The sequence below is a fragment of the Brassica napus genome, chromosome C5 (assembly GCF_020379485.1).
Source record: "Brassica napus cultivar Da-Ae chromosome C5, Da-Ae, whole genome shotgun sequence".
Lineage (NCBI taxonomy): Eukaryota > Viridiplantae > Streptophyta > Magnoliopsida > Brassicales > Brassicaceae > Brassica > Brassica napus.
The window spans coordinates 53,037,529-53,065,172 of record NC_063448.1 but is presented as its reverse complement, the minus strand read 5'-3'; the positions used below and the strand labels follow the sequence as shown (position 1 = coordinate 53,065,172).

Here is a 27,644-nt window from a genome sequence, read left to right as displayed (position 1 = left end):
CATGACAACAATGTGTATGTATGTATCATTGCAATACCTTCTGACTTCTGCAGACACCATGAGATTCTTAATCAGTTAGTTTTTGTGTGCTGTCTTGTCTCATCATTGCCTAATCTTTTTAAGGTCTGAAAACAAGTGCATTATATAAATTATAAATGTTGTATTAATTATGTTTTATAGACATCCAGATCCTTGCTAATTTTGCCAAAAAGAAACTATATTTGTAGAATATTCGTCTCTTTTGTTCTCTGTATCTTTGGTTGAATTGAAGAGAAAGCTAAAAGGTATCCACATTAAAAGTGAGGTCTCAACGGTAAAATATAAACAAGCTTCGTTTTCACTAAAGAGCAAAGTGATTCTTCTTTAGAATCATGGAAGCTGTTTCTAAAACTGCCGTAATCTATGGTTCTACTGTTTTAGTTGGTAAGAGCAACTTAATGGCATGAAACAAAAATTCCTCTGAACATAGTATTAAAAAAAATTAAGGGTTTGGTAACAAGAGAGGACCATTTCGAAGCAGAGTTAAGAGATGAGCCCACTTGAAAGGGACATAGCAAGGGGACCCCATGTGAATCTGCAAGCAAAGACAGACGCTTTGACCGACCTCATTCATCATCCTCCATTATTAGTTACAGCCATAAAACCAATGTCATCCATCATCACTAGCTTCATTGGACTCTCAAATATATCTCCTTATCTAATAGACTAATACACAACCACACTCTAGATCCTACCCGCCGCAACAAATTACACACCTGAAGAAGGTAGGTAATCCTCATTTTCTATCCGTACTGTAAAGTTTATGATGAGCCATTCTTCAAGATTATTATTAAGAGTGTATTGTAAACCAAATGTCATGCAACTTAACAGCATGTACCCCAAACAAACAGAGAAGTTATAAACCAAATGTCATTAAGGTCTCAATTTGAGATCAGAAAAAGGTGTTTAAGCAACAAAGCTTTATCCAAACTTGTCTCCAAGAAAAATCAAACGGGAATAACAGTACCAGATTCCCCAGCTTCTTCTTCTTCTTCTGGAATACACTTTATTTGTGAGTTGTGACCACAAGTTGTTCACCTGAAGCCCCTACATCACATCAACATGCAACTCAGAGTTACACATCGCAAGACCAAAGGAGAAAACAGAAAGAAAATCACTGCATAGAGCTCCAAAAAAAAGATGATCAATTAACCAAAACCAATAACCAGAATCTTCGTCACTCAATAGACAAAACAAATACAAAAAAAAAAAAAACCACCATCCACAAACTTCAAGTGGCAAAGAACTAAGCAGAAATGACGAGGATAATAATCTATGAACACATAAAACACTCATAGGATATCATTCATTTCCCTCGAAGAATGACTTTACTATACAGAATAGCAATCAACCAAGTACACTGACAAAGAACTAAGCAGTAACGCAACTGCGTGTGCTACATATGACTGATACAGTAGCTATCTCCACAAGGTCTATCTTATTAAGCTCTACGCATATACATTATCTAGTGTTAAGCTAGATGAACTTCGAACCTAAAACCAATTGGTGATAAGTGGAGTGGTCTATCTATCTTATATATTACTAAAGATCCCTTCCAACTACCGATGTGGGACATTTGTCCCTAATACGCCCCCTCGAGATGATGGCTATTTAAGCGTCAATCTCGGAATGTTTGGGCAAGGATCGAGGGCCAACTTGGGGCCGGATCGATGTGGATCGGGTTGGACTGCGTGGATCGGGCTCTGATACCATGTTAAGGTAGATGAACTTCCAACCTAAAACCAATTGGTGATAAGTGGAGTGGTCTATCTATCTTATATATTACTAAAGATCCCTTCCAACTACCGATGTGGTACATTTGTCCCTAATATCTAGAACCCAAAAAAGCAAAGAGCTTTACAGTGACCCACACATTAAAAACTTCACTGGCACACTAACACCTTGTCAAACAACAAAACTTGTGTACTAAATTTCATGCGAGACGACAAGCAAAATCATAAGTAGACTAACAAAGAGCACAAGCGGATCGAATCAGAGAATCAAAACAGACCTGATGAACAAAAGGGAATGAAATCGAATCACGAGGAAGGAGCTGAAGCTTTCTCGACGACTTTCTTGTCGCGTCTCTCCATAGCAACGTCCCATTCATCGTGCCCTATGTGCTTCGGCTGCTCAATCACCAATTTTGAATTCATCAAAACTCAAATTCGAGATCCCAATCGGATCAAATCGTAAAAACCCTAGGCGATAGAGAGAGACGCAATCAAAGAGAAAGGGGGGGGAGAAAAGTCATACACGGCCATGATAAGCTTTGTGGATGTAGTACTGCGAGTTTCCCATAATGCAGAGCATCCCTCCGATGATTCCGAGAGGCAGAGCCGCTTCTAACCACACCAACGACATCTTCTTCTCCTTCCTTCCTGATTCAACTTCTCTGTATCGAAAGATCCAAAAACTTCACCTTCGAAACGATTTGAGAGCTTTGACAAACTAAATGGGCCTTATGGGCTTTAAAATATCAAAGCCCAACAGATATAAACCAAAAGCTTTTTTTTTTTTTTTTTCTATTTAAAAATCGGATACTTCAATCAGATTACATGGTCTCGGTGGAGACAACTAGAAAACCAAATTTGGTACATGTAAAATTGCGTGAAGACAGTAGAGAGCAGCAGCAAAACCCTCCTCCTCTACCATGTCTGGTCTGTATAATCCCAGCTACTCACCTTCTAGAGCCGCTTCTCCCCAGATTAGAACCTCCTCCGATGTTGACAGGTTCTTTCTCCCCTATGCCTTCTTCACTGAAACTATATAACTCTCTCTAAACTATCTCTCTCTGTCTTTTGCTCATCTTCTGCAGTCAGTACTTATCTCAGTTGCTAGCTGAGCATCAAAAGCTTGGACCTTTCATGCAAGTCTTGCCCATATGTAGCCGTCTCTTAAACCAAGGTCTCACTCTCTCTCTCTCTCATTTCTTCTTCACTAGATCTACAATTTATTGTTAACTGTCTTGAACTGCTGCTTCCTATATATGTGTATCCTCGTGATTATGCAATACTCTCCTCTTTGATGATATCTATTGGATCTTTGGTTTATTTAAGCTTTAGCCAGCTCTCAATTGCTCAGGCACTTGATGCTTTAGAGTCTTTTTACTAGCTCTTGGTTGTCTTTATACTCACCACTTATATTAGGCGGTGGATTCTATTGTGGGTTTGCTTTGGTACTATTAAAGCTTCCAACTTTGGTAGCAAAACTAGGTTTAGTTGTAAGATTAATTAAAAGTATTTGGAAATGAAGCCATTGGTTCTTACTCGTTTTTAATTGGTATCATAATATTGTTTTTATTCCTATTTGTTGTGGCAGAGATTTTCCGGGTGAGTGGGATGATGTCCAACCAAGGTTTTACTGATTTTGATCGGTTGAGGCATCGGAGCCCTAGTCCAATGGCTTCACCAAATCATATGTCTAATGTTCCTGGTACTGGATACGGTGGTTGGAATGGTCTTCCACCAGAGGTAGCCCACTTTTTCCTTTTATCTGTTATGTTATGCTCAGTGTTCTATTAAATTCTGTGTGTTTTGTCATAGTTTTATCCGTTTTGTTAAAAAGAAACGTCATTTTCATCTTCGATTATCTTTAATAGAAACATAATAGAATTTCTTAACAGAGGATTGTGGTGGTTGATACACCCACTAGCACATGAAAATTTGTATGGATGGCTCATGTATTATTTTTGTTGGGAGAAGCCTAATATTCCTACTGCAAAGGAATATTGAGGTATGAGTTTTAGCTCTCCATCTCCTTATTTGAATATGTGATGCCATCTCTAGCCTATAAAGTTCACATTCCATGCACGTTCAAGACATAGTATGCCCAAAATAAGGATTGGTTAGACTAGATAGTAGAAGCTTTTCACTTTTTGTATAGACCTGAACCTGACAATCCCTTAAATCTAGCCTCTAGAGTGGGATGATGTATCGAGTTTCATTTCCAGTTACTCATTTTCAGAAGACAATTAAACTTTTTTTTTTTAATTTAATGTAGAGAATGGTTGGTCCTCATGGAATGGCAATGGAGTGGCAAGGTGCACCTGCTAGCCCAAGCGCATACACAGTGAAGCGTATCTTGCGTTTAGATCTTCCAGTTGATACATTTCCAAATGTAAGTTTCTTTCAGACAATGACATAGAGTGAAAAAAAACCATCAATTGATAAAGTCCTTTTGCTTTTGGTTTTTAGTTCAATTTTGTTGGAAGGCTTCTGGGACCTAGAGGGAATTCGTTGAAGCGTGTGGAAGCAACCACGGGTTGCCGTGTGTTTATTAGAGGGAAAGGATCTATTAAGGATCCTGACAAAGTAAGAGATGCCTACAGTTTTTCTTTTAACGAATCTTCTTTTGTTAATCTTTTGCTTTGATATGTTTTGGCACCCAGGAAGAGAAGCTGAAAGGGAAGCCTGGCTATGAGCATCTCAATGAGCAGCTCCATATCCTCATTGAGGCTGATCTTCCCGCTGATATTGTCGATATAAAGCTTCGTCATGCTCAAGAGATCATAGAGGAGTTAGTAAAACCTGTGGTATGTGCTTTAACTCACTTCTTCTCGATAATTATTTTCAGAGGCCACAAGATTTTAAATGGTCTACGATCTTTGTGCAGGATGAGTCACAGGACTACATCAAGAGGCAGCAACTACGAGAGCTCGCATTGCTGAATTCAAACTTGAGAGAAAACAGTCCAGGTCCAAGCGGTAGCGTCTCTCCATTCAATTCAAACGCAATGAAACGTCCAAAAACAGGACGCTAAGAGTGCACGAGGTACCCATCAAGCATGTGTATATGTGTATAACCAAGCCTAATGGTGTTTTGTTTATGTAACGTCTACTCTTGGTTCTTCTGCTTTTATACCTCTCTGATCCACACCAGTGATGATTCTCAAAGCACAAAGCACCAAGAGAAGTACTCTAATGTCTTTCCTCCTTAACAGAGGAAAACATTTGAAAAGAAACGTGAAAGTAGCTGTGATGATGATGCATTTGTAACCATTAAGATTTTAGATTGTTTTTGGGATTATTTATTCATGTGTTGTGTGAGTTGTTGTAGTATTGACATCTAATTACATTATATTCGTGTTTTGAGCAGCAATAAGTTATGTCTTTTCTAGGAAAGCTTGTCCTTTTGCCTTGTTTCCATCTATATAAACGTTGAAAGTGCAATACTTTCGTCCAATAACAGCTAGTTTGAGTAGAGAAAAGAGACCAAACAACTGTTAGTCCTAGGAAAGCTTGTCTCTTTTCTTCGTCTGTATCTACAAAAACATTGAAAGTTCAATACTTTTTTTGTCCGTAAGCAAAGAAAAAATCAACAATGGTGGTGGGTGAGGTGAATATAGTTGGTGAAGTTAGTTTATCGTACCGACACGTGGTGGGCTCAGATCCAGCTTCAGTTTTCGCAGGTGGGAAGTGGGCCCCATTGAGAACATTGATTGTTGTGTTGTGTTTTAAAAGGAAGGTTTTTTTTTTTAAAAGGCGAACGAGATTCTCTGTCTCTCTCTCTCTCTCTCTGTCTGCACGCCGTGATTCGATTCAATCTCAGATCTCTCAGATCTTTAGTTCAACTTCTCCCATTCTTGAAGCGACTCGTTGAGAAGAAGATGGCGGCTATAGCTCGTCTCCACTTGTCGGCTAAACCGAACCAGACCGGTCCTAGAGCGATCAACCTCACGCGCGATCCAAGGCTCGTCGTCTCGTTTCCACGCAATGCATCGGTATGTTCCTCCCTCCGCACATCTCCAAATCTCCCGGCGGCTTCATCCGCCGGAGGAGGAGGTAGCGGCGGAAACTTCGTCGGAGGCGGCGGCGGCGGTGATAACGGAGATTCAGGAGGGAAGCAAGAACCGTCTCCATGGGGACCGATAGGGATGTTCATCCAAGGATGGAGATCACGAGTCGCAGCTGATCCTCAGTTCCCATTCAAAGTCCTCATGGAAGAGCTCGTTGGCGTAACCGCCAACGTACTCGGCGACATGGCCTCACGCCCCAACTTCGGACTCAACGAGCTAGACTTCGTCTTCTCGACCCTCGTCGTGGGTTCGATCCTCAACTTCACGCTCATGTACCTCTTAGCTCCCTCCGCAGCCTCCGCGGGGGCCTCGAATCTCTTGCCTGGGATCTTCAAAGCCTGTCCAGCGAGTCATATGTTCGAACAGGGGAGCTTCACGGTCGTGAACCGTTTCGGGACTTTAGTGTACAAAGGGATGGTGTTTGCTACCGTGGGGCTAGCCGCGGGGCTTGTAGGGACGGCTATCTCTAATGGGTTGATCATGCTGAGGAAGAAGATGGACCCCGGGTTCGAGCCGCCGAATAAGGCTCCCCCGACGGTGCTGAACTCGTTGACTTGGGCGGCTCATATGGGGGTGAGTGCTAATGTGAGGTACCAGACGTTGAATGGGGTTGAGTTTTTGATGGAGAGAGGGTTGCCGCCGTTGGTGTTTAAGACGGGTGTGGTGGCTTTGAGGGTTGTGAACAATCTTTTGGGTGGGATGTCGTTTGTTGTGTTGGCGAGGTTGACTGGTTCGCAATCTGTGGGGGAGGAGAAGGCGGAGGAGAAAGATGATTGAATAGAGTTTTTTTTTTTTTTTATGGTTGGTTATGTTGTAAGGTTAGGCACAAGAGGCATCTTCTTGAGTTGAAATCTTTTTTTTTCAGGTTCTTAATTACAAAAAGCAGAAGACATTGTTCTTGTATGTGTTTGGAGACCAAATAAAGACAAATCCATTTTATTTCTTTAAGACCAAGTTTGCTATGTCTTTATGACCAGTTGCTAAGATTATTATTAAATTCAGTCGGAAGTTATCTATCACTAATGAAGATTGAATGATCTACTACTTATCAAACTTCTTTATTAGGAGAGATCCGTTTATTGACTATTGTTGCCGAAGCAATTAGGTGTCAGCTTAGAGAAGAACCAGCTAAAACAAAGAACCCTCACAGAGATTGAAATTGAGGAGAAGACTGATGAAATAGCAGTGAAGGATAAGGATCTTTGAATCTCATCATAACCTTTTTGGAGTTGCTTCTTTGTTTTCAGTTGTACATCTAGAGTTAAAAACCTTCTTCATTGATCTTAGGAAAGAGAGAGTACTGTTATGTTTATTATTGAATAATACTAATCCCTTTTGATGGGGTATGTCTGTTTACAAGCAAAGAGAACCATTTATAAACTTTATTTGAAACTCCAAAGAAAACATAGGAACCAAATGAAAACTAGCAACGGAAGAAGTGAATAAGTAATGCTTGCTTCAGAAGGCATGAACAGAGAGATCTCCATCAACACATATGGTTTGACCTGTAATGTAAGAAGCAGCAGGAAGACACAGAAACGCAGCCATTCCCGCCACTTGTTCTGGCTCTCCAGCGCGGCGCATAGGTATGTTTGGTGCAATATTCTTAGCAAACTCCTCTCCAGACTCCAAGTATTAACTGAACAATACCATCACACTCATTTAACATTAATCAGTTCAAATGACATTGAAAAAGAGTTTTTGGTCAATAGAAAATTTTACAGTTTTAGCTGCAGGAGTTGCAATGACTCAAGGAGCAATGGAGTTAGCCTAGAGCCGTAAACTGGGTTAGCCCACGTTCATTAGCCTATATCCATTTGTCCATTTATTGTTTGCGGTCAGAAAGTGACCATGTTCATTAAGGACCAGACCCACAAACACCTGTGTTTACATGGGTTGTCATGGAGTCCATAATAGACCATATAAGAAAAGTTTAAATTTTGCGGTTTTGGCGGAAAAAATCAATTTTGCGGTTGTGGCGGGGAAAATCGATTTTTTGGTTTTAGTAAAAAAAACCAGATTTTTCGATTTTGGCGAGAAACCCCGATTTTGAGGTTTTAACGGGAAAGCTCGATTTTTGCGGTTTTAGCGGGAAAACTCGATTTTGCGGTTTTGGCGGGGAAACTCGATTTTTGGTTTTAGCGGAAAAACTCGATTTTGCGGTTTTGGCGGAAAAACTCGATTTTGCGGTCTTGGCGGGAAAACTCGATTTTGCGGCTTTGGCGGGAAAACTCGATTTTGCGGCTTTGGCGGGAAAACTCGATTTTGCGGTTTTGGCGGGAAAACTCGATTTGCGGTTTTGGCGGGAAAACTCGATTTTGTGGTTTTGGCGGAAAAACTCGATTTCCGGTTTTGGCGGAAAAAAAATCAATTTTTGGTTTTGTCGGGAAAACTCGATTTTACGATTTTGGCAAAAAACCTCGATTTTGCGGTTTTGGCGAAAATTTTGATTTTGCGGTTTTAGCTGGAATACTTGATTTTATGGTTTTGACAAAAAAAAACTTAATATTAAGATTTTAGCGGAAAAAATCGATTTTGCGATTTTGGCGGGAAAACTCGGATTTTAGAAACATTAGCTTTTTGTGACAATTGGACCGTCCATGTCCACATAGTCCAAATCCATTAACGCCCATTACCTATTGGTCATGTGATTCTTGTCCATTTATAATCCGCATGAACAAATGAGTGTCACCAAATTAGACCCATTTATATTTGGATATGGGCAACCAATGGTCAGCCCGCCCATTTGACAGCTATAGTTAGCACTTATGTTGTCACCAACTCATTCACAAGCTAAGTTCCTCGCCATCTGGCTTATAGCACGTTTGGTTGCACCATAGATAGATCCTACGCTACAAGATACAACTCCAGCAACAGAGGAAATGAAAACGATGCTCCCGGATCCAGAGGCTTTGAGCAGTGGATGGATGAGCAAGCTGGCACAAATGGTATGAAGACTCTAAGTTTGTTGAGATTTGATACGAGAAATCTTCTGCTGTGTATTCAGTTGTTCGCTTTGTCACACATGTTCCTACATTGTTTATCTAGACACATATACTCAGTATAAAATTCTAGTCCATGAGTTGATGGTGAAAAAGTCAAAGAAGACATTACGAGGATGTTGAGAGTTCCATAAAAGAGAGAAGAAACAGCTTCCATCAGCTTCTCTCTATCAGCACGAGAAGATATATTACAGACTGAGCCTGTGACGTTAAAGCCTTTCATCTTCCATTCTTGCAAACACTGATTAAGCTGAGATTCGTCTCTAGCACATGTGTGGATTCGTGCTCCAAGACTTGCAAGCTCCTCCGATATAGCATGCCTAAAGATTGTTCACCAAGATTTTAATACATGTGTAAGCAAATTCATTGTTGTTGTTGCTTGTAACGGAAGAAACATGAGACTTGGAAACAAACCCGATTCCTTTGGTTTCCGGTGACAAGAGCGTTCAGCCTCGAAGATAATGCGGAAATGTGGTATTTATAGACGGTACGAGGTCACGAGTAGTTTAACAAAGATACCATGTACGTACTAAATGACGTAGTGACGCTGCTGCTGGTTGGTAGACAAATCATAGGTCAAAGTAAACATATAAGAAATTATTAGTTTAGTGAGAAAATGTAATGACGTAACTAATGATGCATCTTCCATCTTCATGGTGTTGATTAATAATGAATTTAGACTCTGGCACATTTATCCGGAACCGAACTAAACTGAAAAAATGGTTTGGTTCAGGTTTAGATTCTCTCAATTACCCAAGCGGAACATATATCTTTAAATCCAAAGAAGGGAATCGAACCACAAACTAAATATATACCCAAATTCTTATAATATAATTTATATACTTGTAATATTTATATTTATTTTAAAAATAATCAAATAATTTAAAATATTATTTATAAACTTGAATACCAAAAAATAATTGGCAAATCTCCAAAATAGCACATTTCTAAGTTTATATCACAAAAATAGCACTCAAAAACTAAAATAACCAAAATAGCACCTTTCTAAGTTTATCCTTTGAAAATTTTAATTTTTTTATTTTTCAAAATTTGAAATCTTATCCCCAAAACCTCATTTCTCAACTCTAAACCCTAAACCCTAAACTCTAAACCCTAAACCCTAAACCTTAAATTCTAAACCCTAAACCCTAAACCCTAAACCCTAAACTCTAAACCCTAAACCCTAAACTCTAAACCCTAAACCCTAAATCCTAAACCCCACCCTTTAACTCTAAACCCCAAGTTTGTGACTTTTGATAAAACATTAAGTGTTATTTTTGTGACTTTTGATCTTGAGTGCTAGTTTGGGAACAAAAACTTGATTTAGTGCTATTTTTGTCTTTTTCTCAAAAATAAATTACCAGAATATTTTTTATCCAAATTTTTATCCGAAACCTAAAATATCTGATATTTAATCTGAAAAACCTGATTTTTTTACTTTGAATTTGAATTAAGCAAAAAACCAGAACTAAACCGAATGAGATCCGAAATTATCTCGGTTATTAGCCAGTTTCTAATTTTGTTATCCGAACCAAACCGAATCGGAAATACGAACCAATTGTTTTAAATACCGGAATAGATCCTAAACCTCTAGAATCAAATGCCGAATGCTAATTAAATGGGTTTATGGGTAAAATGGGATGGAGTTGATGATGCAAGTGATGATGGGCCTCTAGTTTTAATCTTGACTCAGTACACTCTATTTTCCATTCACGATAAAATCTCACATTGAGAATCTGATTAAATGAAATGTGACAAGCAAACTTTATAGTTTTACAGATTTAAGATGTAAACTTTATAATAGAAAAACTGTTAACATTTTCTCTTGGTACATAACATATGATTCATTCCTTTTGTTTTATATAAAAAAATTTTGGTCCATTAGATGGTTTTTAGTTAACCTCAGATTTTTTCCAGTTAGATGGTTTTGGTCAAATAAAAAGTGTTTACAAAATCTGAAGGTAAAATATGAGTTTTCTTTTATTAACCGGAATATCCCCGACTTATAGAAAAATTCAGACTAATTTCTAAACTCAGTTGTATCCTAAAGATAATCCTTCTCTCTTAACATACAAATAAGACATATATATGGACCCATATCTGTAGGTGTCCAAAATTAATGTGAGATTTTGATTGATATTTCTTACATATGAAATGTTATCCTTAAGATATGAGATTCTGCTTGATATCTTTTACACAAAGAATGTTATTAAAATTCATTTAAACTCTTTCAAATCAAATATGTCGTAAAATTTACCAAACATGAATAACACAAGATTTTAAATGTTGTATTTAGATATCCATGAATTGAATAACAATGGATTTCTAATTCCCTTACTGCATAAGTTGTTAATACAATAACCAATATCACTAGACTTCAAAATCATTTATTAAAAATATTTTAAATACAATAACCAATAACATTAAATTTAATAAATCATTTAAAATCATTTACCCAATAACACTAGATTATAAAATCTAAAAATATGAAGAGATAACTATAAATTCACTATCCACTGACATCCCCTATAAAAATAGAATGAGGATTTTTTTAATTAAAGAAACCATAGTTAGCATCCTTCCCTTCTTTGTAGAAAGCGATCTCCACTTTCAAATTTTCATGTATCTCTTTTTGGACCAATTTAGGCACCACTAATTATAGTTTCCAATTTCTTATATAAAGGACATAAAAGAAAACGAAGAAAACACACGTTATTTCCGCACATACATACGTTTTTATTGGAAATTTTGACAAGCTACTATCATGAAGATCATCCCATTGATTCCCATTGCCTTCATCATTCTCTTGTCATCATTTCCAGCTCTGATTAAAATCGTTGAAGCGAGGGTGGAAATTCCAAACGAATGCGGAGGCGTGTTTCCAAGTTGCATATTTAATCCTTTAAACTCGCTACCATGGCAGGAAAAACCATGGGACAGAGAGTTTTGTTGTAAGAGGACGTTTAGCGACGATAATGCGGCTGTTTGTTTACGTCGTCTTTTTATATCGAACAATGAACCTAACCTAATCAGAGCGGCTGAGAGAATTTTTAAAGATTGTATGCATCTTTGGAACTGTGGCAAATAATAACAATGTATCGATCAGCCATATTTTGAAACATTGTATACTTCTCAACATTGAAAGAAAAACTACAATTGGTTTTCATATAATTAAATAAACTATTAATATTATTATATCTTTAGGCCTCTCAATATATACGTGCCGTTTTTAGCTGTTGTCTGAAGATTTGTCTTCCTTTTAGAATAAAATTTATTTTGAAAGATTGTATACTTTCTCGAAATTGAAAGAAAAACTATAATTGGTTTTCATATAATTAAATAAACTATTAATATTATTATATCTTTAGGCCTGCCAATATACGTGCCGTTCTTAGCAGCAAATTTGTCTCTCTTTTAGAATAAAATTTTTATTAGTTATCTTATATTTTGAAACATTGTATACTTTCTCAAAATTGAAAGAAAAACTATAATTGGTTTTTTCATATAATTAAATAAACTATTATTAATATTATTATATCTTTAGGTATGCCAATATATACGTGCAGTTCTTATTAGTAGATTTGTCTCTCTTTTAGAATAAAATTTATTAGTTATCTTATACCAAAAAAAATGATATCATTCAAACGAAAAGATGAACAAAAATAATATAAGATAATAAACACATTCAAACTTAAATATTTCCGACTTTCTTAAGGCCTACATAGCATAAAACAAACAGTTATTACCCCAAACCGCAACAGATTAAACCAGAACCGGATGCCCAGGGCTAAATGGGTTTATGCTTAAAATGGGATGAAGTTGATGGTGTAACCGTGTAAGTGATGATGGGCCTAATCTTGATTCAGTACACTCTCTTTTCCATTCACAATAAAATCCGACAAAGTTTGTATCACGAGTGTATATATATTTTACAACATAGGATAAAGGGAAGTGTATGTGTTCACAATGAATCAAATCATCTAACAGCCTCTGGTGCAGAATTGCAGTAAGGAGTGTGCAAGCAGACAAGTCTAGTGAAAGTCAGACACACAACGGCACACGCTACTCCCAGCACCATCCCCACAATGCCTTTCTTTCTCTCCAGCCTCACCGCTCTCAGAATCACCTGCCAGAAGCTGGGCAGCAACGCACCGCACGCAACCATCATCACGTGATCCAGTCCACTGTAATCTATCCCAGCTAGTATAGATCCTATGGCTGATACTGGTCCCACAAACCCGATCAAAGCTGCTGCTGCAAGAGCTGCGTGCCAACTGTCTGTAGCTCCAAAGACACAGCTCGCAACAGCTGTCCCTCGTGGGAGCCCGTGTAAGGAAACCGGGAGCACCATGTGTCTTCCGAGACCATAAGCCGACGGTGCAGCGACCCCAAGTGCAAGCCCCTCGGCTAGCGCGTGGAGCCCAACCGCTCCACAGGCTAACAACGATTGGAGCGTTATCACACTGGTCGGAAAATTGGTCCCTGTGGTGATTAAACTGCCGGCACGGGACTTTTTCCGACAAGTAACGTTCAGGATGGTTAAGCTCGCGAAATGGCTCAGCACGGCTCCAACTGCGTAGAGACTAACCAGAGGGATGAATCCCATTTTTGCGGATAGGAGGAGTTGAAGCGGACGCCAGATACCGAGGACGAAGGCTATTCCTGAGGCTACTCCCATGAGGAGAGCGTGCTGTAACCGGAAGGTGAGTGCCGATGCAACCAGAAACACGCCTCCAAGCAATGGTCCCAGACCAAAGAGGAGCGAAACAAAGAAGCCAGAGGCATCCTCTGAGCTGCAGAGTGGAGAAAAAAATGAAGCATTAGTTGTAACTCATGAGATACAACAGCTTATAACTATATGACTTGAACTCCATTTTTTACTTGTAATCATGTGTGAAATTCTCGAAAAGAGTGCTGAAAGCTTCCATGGATGCTACTGATATTGTGGCAGCAGATGCCACTTGCGACGGAGACGCTTCCTGTTGCAGTTAAGAGAGAAGAGAGTTCAAGTCAGTACACTAAGGTGAAATATGAGCATCAACGTTTCATAAATGACCATATGCAATTCACCTTGAATGCATCAGGAAGCACTTCAGCGATAACCATCCAAATCATACACCCAGCAGCAAATCCAGTGCAAAAAGGCAAGAACTTACTAAACGCATCAGCACATAGAAAAGCTGGCACTGCAACAATGGGCTGGTATAGTATACAATACAGACAGAACAAGAATCAGTAATCTGTTATGCAGAGAAAGAGATCAGATCAAAGAGCGATTACCTGAGGTAAAGATGTGATTATACTCCAGAGCATGGCATTTTGTGGAGAGACACCCCTTGATGCCAACACCATGCTAACAGCCAACCCTTCTGGAATATTGTGAACGGCTATGGCTAAAGTGACTAGAAGCCCTTGACTAAAACCCTTTGAACCAGCAAAGGATACACCAACCCCTGATCCCTCCCCGAAAGAATGAAGTGTCATGATTCCTATGACGAGAACGACTTTCGCTGCATCTGCACCTTTGATATCCAGCATGCTAACCTCACCATATTGTTCAAGAAACTGTCCAAAGGTAAAGCGAGTTTGTAAGATGGTTCGGTTCAATTCGGCAACTAAAATCATTTTGATTTTCGGTTCGGTAATCGGTTAGTTCGGTTTTCTTTACAAAAAAAATAACCAAACAACACCAATCTTAACCAAAATTCCAAACCAAACTAACCAAAATCTGAACCGAAATAACCAGACTAACCAACTTTTCTTGAATTTTATTCAATTTAAACCGGAAATTTAACCGAACTAACTGAAAAAACAAAAACTTTGGTAGGAAATTTTAAAACCGAACTAACCAAAAACCGAAGCGAAATTCTTTTCGGTTCACTTCGGCGAGATTCCGACCAACCGAATCCGAACTTAACTGATAAGAGTAAACTACAAGAATATAGATTTCTGTCAAATGTTAACACACGAGATTTTAGTTCAAACTATCATCCAAATCAGTAACTGGATCTTGTGCAGCCAAAGAAGCAGTTTAAAGTTACCTGCTTGCATAGCCAAATGAACAACGCACCAGCTAGAATCCCAATAACAACCCAGTTCCCAGAACCATGCTCCTGTCCCTCCTTTACAAGATCAAAGCTAGCAGCCAACATCACACCAGCCGCCATGCCATTACATATTCCAGCCCACTGAGGATCAAGCTCGACAAAGAAGAAGGGAACCGCACCCAACCCGGTGGCAGCAGCCATTGCCAAGGTGAACAACGCAACTGTCGAGACTGAAACTTTGTTGTGGCTGCCTCTCTTATCACCCATTCCAATGTCGTGTAAAGTTTTCTCTACACCGCTTCCGTCTATTATAACGTTTCGCCCCATGTTTCCATGAGGAGCAGTTCTTGCTTTATGTGAGATCTCGTACTGAGAGTTCGCGTCAGTGTTCCCAATGGATACAAAAACAAATAAGAATAGAAGCAGCAGAAGTTTCTTGCCGCCTGGATGCATCATCATTGTGATGCTGAAAGAATCTTGATGCAAGTTTTTCTCTTTACGAAACCAAATAAACTCCGATGCTTTGTAGAATCAAAACTGCATCAAGGGGAGAGGTCACTGTGTCCTGTTTAACACACAACAAAAACGGAATTCAAATTAACAAACTTTAATAGACAATTGAACTCAAATAGAAACAATATAATCGCATAGAGAATAGTTTCATCATCATCACCCAAAGACTAAAACTTTAAATCTTAAGGAAACCCAAAACAACAAAGCAACAGTTTTTATCACCCGTAGTTAATACAGAATCGCTTCTCATTCTCCTTCCAACGGAAAAAATGCGATAAGACTCTCTCATTTCTAGCAATTCGCGAACCCAATTGCAGAATTTTACGATTTGATCCACCATTCTACCACGAACCTAGATCAATGACGGTATGGAAACGGGATCGCTGAGCTTACCAGCACAGGGATGAAACGGAGCTCGGAAAAAAATGTTGGAATCCGTTGAACATGAGCAAAACTTCAAGTCAATAAATGAAAAACTTGGGACCAAAAAAAGGAAAGAACTCAGATCTCTTCTAGCTTAGGAGACTTTGGGATAAATCATGGAAGTCAAATTTTTAACGAAGAGAAGAGAAGAAGCCCTCCAATTTTCTACATTTTCGTCGAAAATACATAAACTTTTTACTTAATCAATTGCGAATAAGGCCTTCAAGTTTGTTATATCTTCTAAAAGAGTCGATAATTCTGTAAATGGATGAAATTGACGTCCACTCTCTATGGTAGGTTGAGGCTTCGTGTTTGGATGTTATTAGCTTATAGCTAAATCGTGAGTTCACGTCTGATGTTTTTTTACATATGATATTTTATTACAACTTTTTTGGACTGCAGTATGTAAATATTATACCACCGACATGAACCATCAACCAACCGTAGTCCAGACAACTTGATATAACTATACTGTTTTGTATATAATATTTTACCTTGTACAAAAAAAAATCTACACATCATCAAAGTCGCCTGGTGAACATGTAAGAATGAGAAACTACATTAACAACAAGAGCATACCAACGCAGAACATTGGTGCATTGAGCCGATTGAGAGCTTGAGATATCTCTCCCAGAAGTAGATTCTTTCAGCTTTGTCTGCTATCTGTTTGCTCTTTTTTTGTGGGTTTTGGTCTGACAAACTAATTTCCTCTCTCAACTATTGATCTTTTTTTTTTACTGAAAAAGGTAAGTACTGCTCGAACAAGTTGATAGTTGTGTCTCTCGAAATTACCGGTTCTGTCTCTCAACTGTGACTCTTCCATTTGAGGCAAGTTGTAAGTGCGGATTGGTTAAGGCCTCCGAATAGCAGTTTTGCTTGTTGTGTCGGTCCCTTCTAAATTAGATCGAGTTGGTGTTTAGAATTTTCTTTTTCTTTCTTTTTTTTTCTACTTTTCGTTTTCACTATACTTCTGTCAAAAATTTGAAAATTGATAATAATATCTTTACATTTTTACCAAAAAAACAAAATGATAGTGATTTGTTCTGGAAAAAAGTTGATAGATATCTTCTTTTTCAAAAAATAAGTTAATAGTTATTTTCGACAAAATTCCATAGAAACACTAAGAGTGTGATTGGTAACTATCGCATGAACATTATGAATGAATAGGAAAATAATGAATATGAATAAAATTTTGGAAATGATGAAGAATGATGGTTCTTTATGGCATGATTAACCTCAGTCTCTTAGTCGGGGTTCTTAATTCATGACACTTTTTTTTTACACTTTTCGGCTAAGAGACGGTTCTTATATCTCTTATTTAAAAGACGATTTTTAGCTTTCATTAGTTAAAATCTAAGAAAAGCTAAGAACTCCAGTTAAAAGACCGGGGTTAATCATGGTGTTAGTATTCCTCTTGTTCACTTGGTCAATACTCAGACCCTAAGTTTGTTTCGGGGAGGTTTATCATTCATGGTTTAGCCTAACGTGATTTACTCTGAATTAGTGCAATAGAGTGAAGAGAATGTGTACGTGACGTCTCCGAGATAAAGCACTAGTGGAGTCTTTATGGACTTCGGTGCCACAACCTTTTTGGCTTTTCTCACGTGCATTGAGTCATATGTTACTGTCACCGAAGCCCGAAGGAGTGTTTTGGATAAAACGTAAATAGTTCAGATTTTAAAATATTAGTCCGAGCCAGTCATAGTTTAGAGAAGAGGCATGAACGCACAAGTTGTAAATAGTGGACATTGCTATCTACACAGAGACAAGTCACATGCAGAGGATGGTATAATGGGCCGGATATAGTGTGGAGTAGGCCCATAATAGAACAAATGAGTAATCGTTTTCAGGCTATAAAAGAACAAGGAAAACATGGGGGTATAACTGTGGTCGGGTCCAAAGCCGTCTTTATCCACCGTGTCTATTATTATTATTTTGGAGGTTGGCTTCCATATTCGTACCAGAAAGAAAAGTAAAAAACAATTTCTCCTCTCTTTAAATCACCACATAAGATGCGTTGCTAAGGTTCAGCAAATATTCATCAACAAAGATTTTAATTGTATTTGTAAGAGTAAAAGAAAAGAAAAATCACAAATAAAACTGGTTTTGGTTTGTTAATAAACTAAAACTGATGGTTAATGAATATTTGGTGTAAATTGCAGTTTATATTAGGTTTCGTAAACAAGAATACATCAACTGTAACTATATACTATTTAAAGATATTTGGTTGAATGATTCTCACCTTCACCTTGTCTCTATGTTACTCTATAGTTTTGAGTAAACCCAAATGTGAAATGTAAAGGGAATAACACACCACGTGGGGTCTAACTCATACAACAATCATAATAATTCATCATCTTCATCTTCATCTTCTTTCTTAAATAATGTAATGTACACCAAAAAAATAATTAGGAAAAACTACACCTTCCTTCCTTTCTCCGCCTCATAAATAAATATATATAAAAAAAAAAGGGGGAGTATGATTGATGAAGGCAAGATGAACATGCAACGTGATAAACTACTAGAGAGTACAGTTAAGCCCGTCTCAACAACTTGGAAGTGACACATAATAACAACTACTTTCTTTCTTTTCTTTTTTTTTTCCTTTGGTCGTTAGATCTGAATCTCTCCCCTCCCCAATGGTGTAGATTGTAAGCAACTCTTTCTCCACATACAGCCTTGATTCCAGGGCTTCTCTCTCTCCAGCAACAACAATGAACAGGAATCTCAGAGAGTCTCTCGCCGGTGGGAGGAATACTCCCGCGATCTCACAGTTCCGCAGAGGCAGTAACAACAACATCATCTCTCAGAACGGTTTCTCTAGAGATTCCGATGAGAATCTGGATCTCTTCTCCAAGATCCGCCGCTCGTTCCCGTTGTCTTCTTCAGACGAATTACCCGACGGTTCGTTTCTGATTCACTTTCCTTTTTTAGTAGTTTTATGAAATTTTCGACTACTTTTGTCTCGATTCGATGTAATAGAGTTTCTAAATATAAATCTGGGGATCTCCGAGTTTGCTGATACGAGACAACACTTTGTCCGATTCGTAGAGACGAAAACGGTGTTTAGTCTCTATACTACTAAACTGTCTTCATCTCCTAGATTCCATCTCTTTGCTTTCTCGATCAAAGTTAATGGGCTTTTTGGGACCAATGAAGAGTTTGCTTGATCTTGTTTTTGCCTCTTCGCTTTGATCCCCTTTATTTAATTGACATTAAATCTCTTGTGTATTTCTTTGAAACTCACAGTTTCTGCGAAACTCGGGAGGCTCTCTGTCGGATCCAAACCAGCTCCCAGAGGCAAAGGTGATGATCTTTTGTCCTCTGCTGAAGGAGGCAAAAATGATTATGACTGGTTAGTTTCTTCTTCCCAATCTCTGGTCGGTGGCTTAGCTCTCTCTCTCTCTTTGTGCTTCTAATCGAACAGTGAATCATAATTTACTACTTGTAGTGTTATTTGTTGTTTGGTTATTATGTTTATTTTCACTATGCTGACTGGACTTGGGGGTGTTGATAGTTTCTCTTGTTTTCCACCTATGGGAATATTGAAGTTTATTTACATTTATGTTATCTATAGGCTTCTTACTCCACCTGGAACACCTCTTGGAAACGACTCTCATTCATCTTTGGCTGCTCCAAAGATTACACCTTCCGCTAGAGCCAGCTCTGCTTCAAAGGCATCAAGGGTATTCACCAAAGCCTCCTTTCTTCTTTTCCTCCATGAGTTTCTTATAATAGAAATAGCGTTACCTTATTTAATTTATGTATACTATTTTTTTTTTCCTTTTTGCAGCTTTCGATTTCACAGTCTGAGACAAGTTACCACTCCACACGTCCAGCTAGAAGCAGCTCCGTGACGCGCCCATCCCTCTCCACCTCACAATACAGCTCATTTACTTCAAACCGTTCACCATCATCAATCCTAAACACTAGCTCAGCTTCTGTCTCATCCTACATCAGACCTTCATCCCCTAGCTCCCGTTCCTCATCTTCCGCTAGACCTTCCACTCCCACCCGTACTTCTTCAGCATCACGCGCCTCAACTCCCTCAAGAATCCGTCCCGGGTCATCTAGCTCATCCATGGACAAGCCCAGACCGTCCCTGAGCTCGAGACCATCGACTCCAACTTCTAGACCACAGATCACAGCTAACTCCCCAAACATAGTTGCTTCTAGACCAAACTCTCGTCCTTCTACGCCTACGCGTCGAACCCCATCCATCTCCTCTGCATCTGCAACATCAGGATCAAATATTTCAAGCGGACGTGGAGCAGCAAACGGTCGTGTCACACCTTCATTGTCTAGGCCAAGCTCTCCTGGACCTAGAGTCAGAACCACCCCTCAACAGCCGATTGTGTTAGCAGACTTCCCTCTTGATACACCACCTAATCTCAGAACATCTCTCCAGGGAAGACCAGTATCAGCTGGGAGGTCTAGACCAGCAGCTGGTAGCAGCATCACGGCGAAGGCAAGTCCAGAACCAAAAGGTCCACTGACGAGAAGGAACTCATCTCCTGTTGTGACGAGAGGAAGAGTCGCAGAGACTCAAGGAAAAGGCCGTTATGGTGGTGGTAATGGACTGCAACACCACATGGATGCACCAGAGCCTCGGAGGATTTCAAACGTTGCAGATGTAACTTCACGGAGAACCCTGAAGACTTCTTCAACTGTCGCTGATAATAACAACGGGCTTGGGAGGTCATTCTCAAAAAATTCACTTGATATGGCCATCAGGCATATGGTACGTTTAAACTTGACTTCTCCCCTACTCGGTTGATTCGGATTTTTGGAACTATGCTCGTAAGTCCCATCCGGGTTTTTAGGGTCGGGTTCGGTTCCTTCGAGTTTCGGTTTGGAACAAAATATTGCTTTCAAAAAACTGAACTAAAATATTCATAATATATAAATTATTCAAAAATATAATTAAAACTATCTAAACTAACTAAAATTATTCACAATAAGAAATAAAACAAACTACAGATTTCTTTAAAATTCTCTAAAATATCTAAATTATCTTATATTCCCTCCGTTCCTAAATATATGATGTTTAGTTAAATACACACATATTAATAAAAGTTAATTTTTGTCTAGAAAATAACATTAAAATTATAAATTAATGTTATTCAACCAAAAAATAAATTATTAAATATGATTGGTTGAACAATTTTTAATAAAGTAAAAATCATCTAAAAAATGATAACGTCTTATATATTGGAACTTTAATTTTTTTTAAAACATCCTTCCTAAACATTTAGGAACAAAGAGAGTATAAAAAGACTAACATATTTAACTAATTTTGAATATTTTTGGATCCTAGTTCGGGTTTGTACCCGAGCCCGAAAGTATAACTCTTAAGTCCCGTTTTCGGATATTTTTTATAACGATTTGGATCAGAATTCAGTTTTTTTTTGGTTTGGTTAAGGTCGGGACTGGGGTAAAAACGCTGACGCCTAATTCTGGCTGCAAGTGATTGTGCATTTAAAATCTGTCATGCTGTTAATATCTCGACATTTTGGTGTTGTGTATAGGACATAAGAAACGGTAAGTCAAACGGTTGTGCACTATCAACCACGACGTTATTCCCTCAGAGCATCAGACAAGCCTCGTCCAAGATACAGCCGATCCGTTCAGTAAATAACCATTCGGATTCTATTAGCAGTAGCAGCGCAGAGAACGGGAACGAAGCAAACGAGGGAAGAAGACTGATGGGGAAGCTGAGCGACATGGACATGTATGAGAGCTCGAGGTATGACGCTTTGTTGCTGAAGGAGGACGTCAAGAACACAAACTGGTTACATAGCATTGATGATAGGTCATCAGATCACGGACTCATGTTTGACAATGGAGGATTCGAGCTTCTTCCTGAGCCCTTTGGCCCACTATAACACACACATATCACAAGTAAACAAACTTTTTTTCTTTCTTTCGAAAACCACTTTTCTCTCTTTTTCATTTATTTATTACACACAATTTGTTTGCTTGTCAATGGTGTGGAAAGAGACGGATTATCAGATATAAGGGTTATTGGTTCTTTGGTTATTGATTCTTGAGTAAGGTTTGTAACTTTGTAGTTATGTAATATTTTTCTAAGAGATGGTAACGTAACGATAGCAATGAGAATGTGAAAGACGAAACATAGGTTCATGCGCGTAACGTGATGAATCTGAGATGCAGCTAAAGTTAATAATGATAGACAGCAAAGCACAACCAACAACGCCAGTAGTTTTTTTGTAATTTTATTCCATAAATTGACTTTTCATTAATGACACAGTTTGATATTTAAAGGAAGAGATTTAAATTTCGTTGTTTTCAATGTGACCTCCGTGACCTCCGTATCATACCCTCATTTATGTCACATACCAAACTCCTTCCCTTCAGGGGTCCATTTTTATGAAAGATAGTCCCCACCTTACCAAAAAAAATCAAATTAGTTCTATAAATTATCAAATGATAATAAGCTCAATTTGCAGCAGAATTTAAATATTCCCCAGTTTTGTTGTTTTCCTTATACCTATTTTGATCTTGAAATACTATCCTTCTCATTTTAAAAAAGAAAAAAAAACACATTTGATTCTATGCATTAATATAAGTTGAGTGTTCTCTCACATTAGCTACTAAAATATTCAAAAATCACCTCATTAAGAGTCTGACCGGTTCAAACGCAGCGGTTACGGTTGCGGTTGCGGGAGTTTGCGAATGCGGGTAGTTGCAGTTTCTAGCGTTATTAAGCGTTTTGTATGACTGGCACAACATTTGAAAATTGTTGCGTTTGCGGATCATTTCTGACTGGTTTACCCACCCACCCACATATATAAAAATAATTAATAAAAAATATTTAATAGACAAAAAATAATTATAAAAAATTTTGATTAAAAATAATAAACTTAAAATCCAATAACAAAATAATAATTAATAATTAAAAACAATTAAATTTATGGCATGAATATTGTTTCATGCATTCTAATAATCACCAAATATTTCATCAAGCTGTGCAACATACGCAAAAAAATTTGTTCCGAGACGTGGATTTTCTGGATTCATCTTATACATATTGTAAAATTTCTTCAAATAATCCCAACGATTTTTAGCGTGCTTCCAACTCATCTCTATTCCAAATTGCTCATTAAGCTTCTTGTTTTGGGACAGATTAAAAAATCTGTTGCCTTCATCTTTGTTCTGTTTCTCCACAATTATACATTTAAGTAATGTATGTGTCATCTCGTTCGTCCATGTAACTTTCTGAAAACCAAAACATAGTGAATTTATTATTGCTTTTTCAAAGTATCAAGTCTGTTTTTCACTTTGTTCCAAGTGATCGCAACTGGAAACTGTTTTTTTAATTCTTTGAGAACATTTTGCTTTTCCTGCTCACTCAAGTTTTTGCCTTTAGAATTTCCATCTTGTTTTTCCAGCGTTATCAGTTCTAACAAGAAACGAGTCATCTCATCTGACCATTGTAGTTTCTATTCAAAGACCAGGTGAACATATATCCAATTACGAAACATACAAATATATATATATGAATGATATACTGGTCATTCACAGAATTTAAACAACAAAACATATCAGAAATCATAAAACAATAAACTGGAATAAAAGCATAATCCACTTACGTTGTTCTCTTGACTTTCTTCTTGGTTGGAAGCCATGATTTCAATGGATTGAAAGTGGATTAGGTTAACGTGAATGAGATATTATCAAATATACACATATATAACGTTAATTAAAAATGAATTAGTTAGGATATATAGGTAGATGTACGTGATGTGGATTAGTTAGGATATATATGAAATCTAAATCTAATTTAATATTTTTTTTTTCAATCGCAACCGCCCGCAACCGCAAACACTTGCGGGAAGGAGCTTTTGATTTTGAGCGGTACAAAGTGGTTTGAAGCGGTACAAAGCGGTTCATTTGATTGTTTCGAAACGCTGTAAACCGCTACCAACCGCAAAAGCTGCGGTTGCGGGTGGTAGCGGGGAAACCAGTCAACACCTAAGAAGCCATATACATGTTTTACATTAATATAAGTGGGGTGATTTCTCACACAACCTATAAGAAAATTCCAAAATTTCTCATTAAGAAGCCACATTGATATAAAAGTTGGGTGGTTCCTCACACTACCTATTAGAATATTCAAAAAAAATCTCATTAATCAGTTGACCCGTTCCAATAATAACACCAAAAATTATTACAGATTTTAAAATGGGGAAAAAATTGAACGTTGGGAACTCAGACTAGATCGTAAGCAAGGGCCTCCCCCACCCCCACCCTTAATAAAAGCTAAAATTCGTTTAGGAAATTAATAATTAACAAAAAGACAGATAATTAATTAAAGCTACTAATTAAAATCTAAGAGAGTCAAAGGCATCACAAGCAAAGCAAATCGCAGATAAGAGAGAGAGAGGGAGAGATTGGAATCTGAAACTGACCATCGAGATTTACGTTTCTCCGTTTTCGTCACGCCGAAGCTTCCCCTCCTTCACCAGAAACCCACCCAAAGCTTTTAGCAGCTCTTTCTCTTTCTCTTTCTCTCTCTTCTGACTGTTCTATCACTGAATCTGTGTTTAATGGCGATTCCAGATTCTCTACTCTTTTCCGCTTTCGCCTTTCGCTCAATCTTCTTCTTCACGAAATGCCGTTGCTGAAAAAGTGATACTCTCCTCCACTCACTTATCCTTTCCTCTTTTGCATTTATTCCACTCCCACTCTTCTTCTTCTTCTTCGATCAGCTTCCAATGCTTCTCCTCTGAACCCACCTCAAAGGTCTCTCTCTCTCTCTATATATATATATATCTCTCACTTTTGATTTATTAGCTTCGCTTCTTAATACTTAATACTAAAAGATTTCTTCTTTGTTTTCAATTTCGACTTCTCTGTTTTTGCTTAGCTGGATTAAATTTCCTAAAATGTTCATCTGTAGATTGCAGATCTGGGTATGCGGGCACACATTTTACTCACTGTTAGCTCTAAATTTAGTAACTTTTTAATTAATTGGTTTTTTTTTTGTTGATTGCTTATAACAATGGTACTCGTAAATTTAGCACCTTTTTTTAACTAATTGGGGGTTTTGATGATTGCTTATAACAATGATACTCGAAAATTTAGCAACTTTTTAATTTAATTTGGGGGTTTTTGTTGATTTGCTTATAACAATGGTACTCGTAAATTTAGCACCTTTTTAACTAATTGCTCATAACAATGGTACTCGTAAATTTAGCAGCTTTACATTGTGTTGATCTTTAGTCCTAATACCTATGAAGTGTTGTTGGCTACAATCTCAATTTACAAGTTAACTGTTATGTAGCTCAAAATCAGAACTTGACAGTGTTTTGTGTTCTCTTGCAGTTATCAGGTGAACGAGCAATAAACTTTGATGTGAGTGAGCCTAAAAGATTTGATGATGAGGATCGTTGCAGCCTTCGTTTTCCTTTTGGTCTCCCCATTTGTTTCACCCACAGACATAGACACAGACAAGCAAGCCCTTCTCGAGTTCGCATCCCTCGTTCCCCACGTGCGCAAACTCAACTGGAACACAACAATCCCAATCTGCACATCCTGGACAGGCATCACCTGCTCCAAGAACAACGCCCGTGTAACCGCCCTCCGTCTCCCTGGCTCCGGACTCTACGGACCTTTACCAGAGAAGACGTTTGAGCAGCTTGACGCTCTCAGGATCATCAGCCTCCGTTCCAACAACCTCCAAGGGAGCATCCCGTCTGCTATCCTCTCTCTTCCTTTCATCAGATCTCTCTACTTTCATGACAACAACTTCTCTGGCTCCATCCCTCCCGCTCTCTCTCCTCGCCTTGTGAATCTTGATCTCTCCGCCAACTCGCTCTCTGGAAGCATCCCCGGGACTCTAAGGAACTTGACTCAGCTCACTGATCTCAGCTTGCAGAATAATTCTCTCACTGGGCCTATCCCTGACCTCCCTCCTAGCTTAAAGTACTTGAACGTGAGCTACAATAGCCTTAACGGCTCAGTTCCTTCTTCTGTCAAGTCCTTCCCAGCATCTGCGTTTCAAGGCAATACCCTTTTATGCGGCGGTCCTCTAACTCCATGTCCGGAGAACACCACTTCACCATCTCCATCTCCTTCCCCGACTCCACCAGGTACAAGCAAAAGAGTTCTCTCTACTGCTGCTATTGTCGGCATTGCAGTTGGAGGTTCGGTTCTGTTATTCATCCTTCTCGCCATCCTAACCCTCTGCTGCGCCAAGAAGAAAGACAACGGGCAAGAGAGCAGCACCACCGCGGCGCCGAAAGCCAAACCAGGGAGGAGTGACAACAAGGCGGAGGAGTTCGGGAGCGGGGTCCAGGAGGCGGAGAAGAACAAGCTTGTCTTCTTCGAAGGAAGCTCATACAACTTCGACCTCGAGGACTTGCTCAGAGCCTCTGCTGAAGTTCTAGGAAAAGGAAGCTACGGGACAACGTATAAGGCTATATTAGAGGAAGGAACCACTGTGGTGGTGAAGAGGCTTAAAGAAGTAGCGGCTGGGAAAAGAGAGTTCGAGCAGCAGATGGAAGCTGTGGGAAGGATCAGCCCGCACGGGAATGTAGCTCCTCTCCGTGCTTATTACTTCTCTAAAGACGAGAAGCTCCTCGTGTATGATTACTACCAAGGAGGCAACTTCTCCATGCTTCTTCACGGTAATGAACTAATGATAATATTTGTGATTACCAAAAATGGCTCTAAGATGAATGCTGTGCAGGAAACAACGAAGGAGGAAGAGGTGCATTGGACTGGGAACAAAGGCTAAAGATCTGTTTAGGAGCTGCAAAAGGAATAGCTCACATACACTCTTCATCCGGTGCCAAGCTCCTCCACGGTAACATCAAATCACCAAACGTCCTCTTAATGCAAGACCTCAACGCCTGCGTCTCGGACTACGGCATAGCTCCTCTGATGAGCCACCACACCTTGCTCCCATCAAGAAGCTTAGGATACAGAGCGCCTGAAGCCATAGAGACACGGAAACACACTCAAAAATCCGACGTGTACAGTTTTGGCGTGCTGTTGCTCGAAATGCTGACGGGGAAAGCGGCAGGGAAGACGACGGGGCACGAGGAAGTGGTGGATTTGCCCAAGTGGGTGCAGTCGGTGGTGAGAGAGGAGTGGACTGGGGAAGTGTTTGACGTGGAGCTTATAAAGCAGCAGCACAACGTTGAGGAAGAGATGGTGCAGATGTTGCAGGTGGCGATGGCTTGTGTGTCGAAGCATCCGGATTCTAGGCCTTCCATGGAGGAAGTTGTTAACATGATGGAGGAGGTAAGGCCTTCAAATGGCTCTGGTGCTGGCTCTGGCAACAGGGCCTCTTCGCCTGAGATGATCAGAAGCTCTGATAGCCCGGTTTAGATTGGTTATTATTTTCTTTCTGAAATCATTATTTATTTCGACTTTTTTACTTCTTTGGGAATAAACCTTTTCGTAGTTGACTAATTCAGCATGTGATTTGTTCTAATCATTACCTGGAAAAGTAGTGTAATTGAAACTCTCTATCTTTAGTCCTCAGATTGTTCTTTTTTTTTTTTTTTGTTATTGCGTGTGTGGTTAATATAATTTCCATTTCTCTGTTGGCATCAACTTAAAAAGAAACTTTTTTATTGCATTAACTATTTAGTACCTCCTTCGATGATTGTTGTTGTTTTATAATAGATAATGTTTTCACGTATATTGATAACTTTAACTTTATAAAAAAACTGTGTAGTCAATTGTGTTTTTACTATTTTTCTTTATAATTGAATAAATTAGTTTTAAATTATATTTCAAAGATTTTTTGTTTATAAAATGTAATTTTTTAATATGTATTCAAAGAACCAAA

The 27,644-nt window shown here is 38.7% G+C and overlaps 6 protein-coding genes across 10 annotated transcripts; 4 read left to right on the top strand and 2 right to left on the bottom strand.

Moving 5' to 3' along the window:
- Positions 1-806: 806 nt before the first annotated feature.
- Positions 807-24,549, bottom strand: LOC106397172 (NADH dehydrogenase [ubiquinone] 1 alpha subcomplex subunit 1). Of its 2 annotated transcripts, XM_048759354.1 has the most exons (4): positions 24,530-24,549; positions 2,296-2,411; positions 2,051-2,168; positions 807-1,086 (listed from the first exon to the last, which is right to left on the bottom strand). In XM_048759354.1, exons 2-3 carry the CDS (start codon positions 2,401-2,403, stop codon positions 2,079-2,081), a joined length of 198 nt encoding a protein of 65 aa, XP_048615311.1. In that variant the 5' UTR covers positions 2,404-2,411; positions 24,530-24,549; the 3' UTR covers positions 807-1,086; positions 2,051-2,078. The 2 variants fall into 2 exon arrangements, with proteins under 2 accessions (XP_048615311.1, XP_013693197.1); XM_013837743.3 differs by lacking the exon at positions 24,530-24,549 and having other exon boundaries at positions 2,296-2,545.
- LOC106401433 (KH domain-containing protein At3g08620) lies at positions 2,559-5,161 on the top strand. The gene is made up of 7 exons (XM_013841948.3): positions 2,559-2,772; positions 2,858-2,946; positions 3,361-3,512; positions 4,042-4,158; positions 4,236-4,352; positions 4,430-4,573; positions 4,654-5,161. The coding sequence occupies exons 1-7, from the start codon at positions 2,693-2,695 to the stop codon at positions 4,798-4,800; spliced, it is 846 nt and encodes a 281-aa protein (XP_013697402.1). The 5' UTR covers positions 2,559-2,692; the 3' UTR covers positions 4,801-5,161.
- On the top strand, positions 5,514-6,783 carry LOC106401432 (protein RETICULATA-RELATED 2, chloroplastic). Its single transcript, XM_013841946.3, has one exon. It carries the CDS (start codon positions 5,647-5,649, stop codon positions 6,610-6,612), a length of 966 nt encoding a protein of 321 aa, XP_013697400.1. The 5' UTR covers positions 5,514-5,646; the 3' UTR covers positions 6,613-6,783.
- LOC106401543 (putative zinc transporter At3g08650) lies at positions 12,695-16,031 on the bottom strand. 3 transcript variants are annotated; one of them, XM_013842076.3, is made up of 6 exons: positions 15,791-16,031; positions 14,879-15,449; positions 14,118-14,402; positions 13,908-14,036; positions 13,719-13,816; positions 12,695-13,630 (listed from the first exon to the last, which is right to left on the bottom strand). In XM_013842076.3, the coding sequence occupies exons 2-6, from the start codon at positions 15,341-15,343 to the stop codon at positions 12,814-12,816; spliced, it is 1,794 nt and encodes a 597-aa protein (XP_013697530.1). In that variant the 5' UTR covers positions 15,344-15,449; positions 15,791-16,031; the 3' UTR covers positions 12,695-12,813. The 3 variants fall into 3 exon arrangements, with proteins under 3 accessions (XP_013697530.1, XP_048615306.1, XP_013697531.1); XM_048759349.1 differs by having other exon boundaries at positions 15,620-15,957; XM_013842077.3 differs by having other exon boundaries at positions 15,750-15,957.
- Positions 18,188-21,859, top strand: LOC106400928 (serine-rich adhesin for platelets). The gene is made up of 6 exons (XM_013841332.3): positions 18,188-18,353; positions 18,469-18,724; positions 19,070-19,175; positions 19,398-19,506; positions 19,614-20,561; positions 21,349-21,859. Exons 1-6 carry the CDS (start codon positions 18,300-18,302, stop codon positions 21,703-21,705), a joined length of 1,830 nt encoding a protein of 609 aa, XP_013696786.1. The 5' UTR covers positions 18,188-18,299; the 3' UTR covers positions 21,706-21,859.
- On the top strand, positions 24,153-27,351 carry LOC106400650 (probable inactive receptor kinase At3g08680). 2 transcript variants are annotated; one of them, XM_013841012.3, is made up of 3 exons: positions 24,153-24,586; positions 25,169-26,472; positions 26,535-27,351. In XM_013841012.3, the coding sequence occupies exons 2-3, from the start codon at positions 25,221-25,223 to the stop codon at positions 27,176-27,178; spliced, it is 1,896 nt and encodes a 631-aa protein (XP_013696466.1). In that variant the 5' UTR covers positions 24,153-24,586; positions 25,169-25,220; the 3' UTR covers positions 27,179-27,351. The 2 variants fall into 2 exon arrangements, with proteins under 2 accessions (XP_013696466.1, XP_013696467.1); XM_013841013.3 differs by having other exon boundaries at positions 24,154-24,756.
- Positions 27,352-27,644: the final 293 nt, after the last annotated feature.

Coding starts and splice junctions, on each gene's coding strand:
- LOC106401543 (XM_013842076.3), bottom strand. CDS start 15,343: ATGATGATGCATCCAGGCGGCAAGAAACTTCTGCTGCTTCTATTCTTA. Junction 14,037..14,117: donor TAATCACATCTTTACCTCAG/GTAATCGCTCTT, acceptor ATACTATACCAG/CCCATTGTTGCAGTGCCAGC. Junction 13,817..13,907: donor TGCTTCCTGATGCATTCAAG/GTGAATTGCATA, acceptor TAACTGCAACAG/GAAGCGTCTCCGTCGCAAGT.
- LOC106400928 (XM_013841332.3), top strand. CDS start 18,300: ATGATTGATGAAGGCAAGATGAACATGCAACGTGATAAACTACTAGAG. Junction 18,354..18,468: donor ATAAACTACTAGAGAGTACA/GTTAAGCCCGTC, acceptor CCAATGGTGTAG/ATTGTAAGCAACTCTTTCTC. Junction 20,562..21,348: donor ATATGGCCATCAGGCATATG/GTACGTTTAAAC, acceptor TGTTGTGTATAG/GACATAAGAAACGGTAAGTC.
- LOC106401433 (XM_013841948.3), top strand. CDS start 2,693: ATGTCTGGTCTGTATAATCCCAGCTACTCACCTTCTAGAGCCGCTTCT. Junction 2,947..3,360: donor TAGCCGTCTCTTAAACCAAG/GTCTCACTCTCT, acceptor TTGTTGTGGCAG/AGATTTTCCGGGTGAGTGGG. Junction 4,574..4,653: donor AGGAGTTAGTAAAACCTGTG/GTATGTGCTTTA, acceptor ATCTTTGTGCAG/GATGAGTCACAGGACTACAT.
- LOC106401432 (XM_013841946.3), top strand. CDS start 5,647: ATGGCGGCTATAGCTCGTCTCCACTTGTCGGCTAAACCGAACCAGACC.
- LOC106397172 (XM_048759354.1), bottom strand. CDS start 2,403: ATGTCGTTGGTGTGGTTAGAAGCGGCTCTGCCTCTCGGAATCATCGGA. Junction 2,169..2,295: donor ACAAAGCTTATCATGGCCGT/GTATGACTTTTC, acceptor GTGATTGAGCAG/CCGAAGCACATAGGGCACGA.
- LOC106400650 (XM_013841012.3), top strand. CDS start 25,221: ATGATGAGGATCGTTGCAGCCTTCGTTTTCCTTTTGGTCTCCCCATTT. Junction 26,473..26,534: donor CTTCTCCATGCTTCTTCACG/GTAATGAACTAA, acceptor AATGCTGTGCAG/GAAACAACGAAGGAGGAAGA.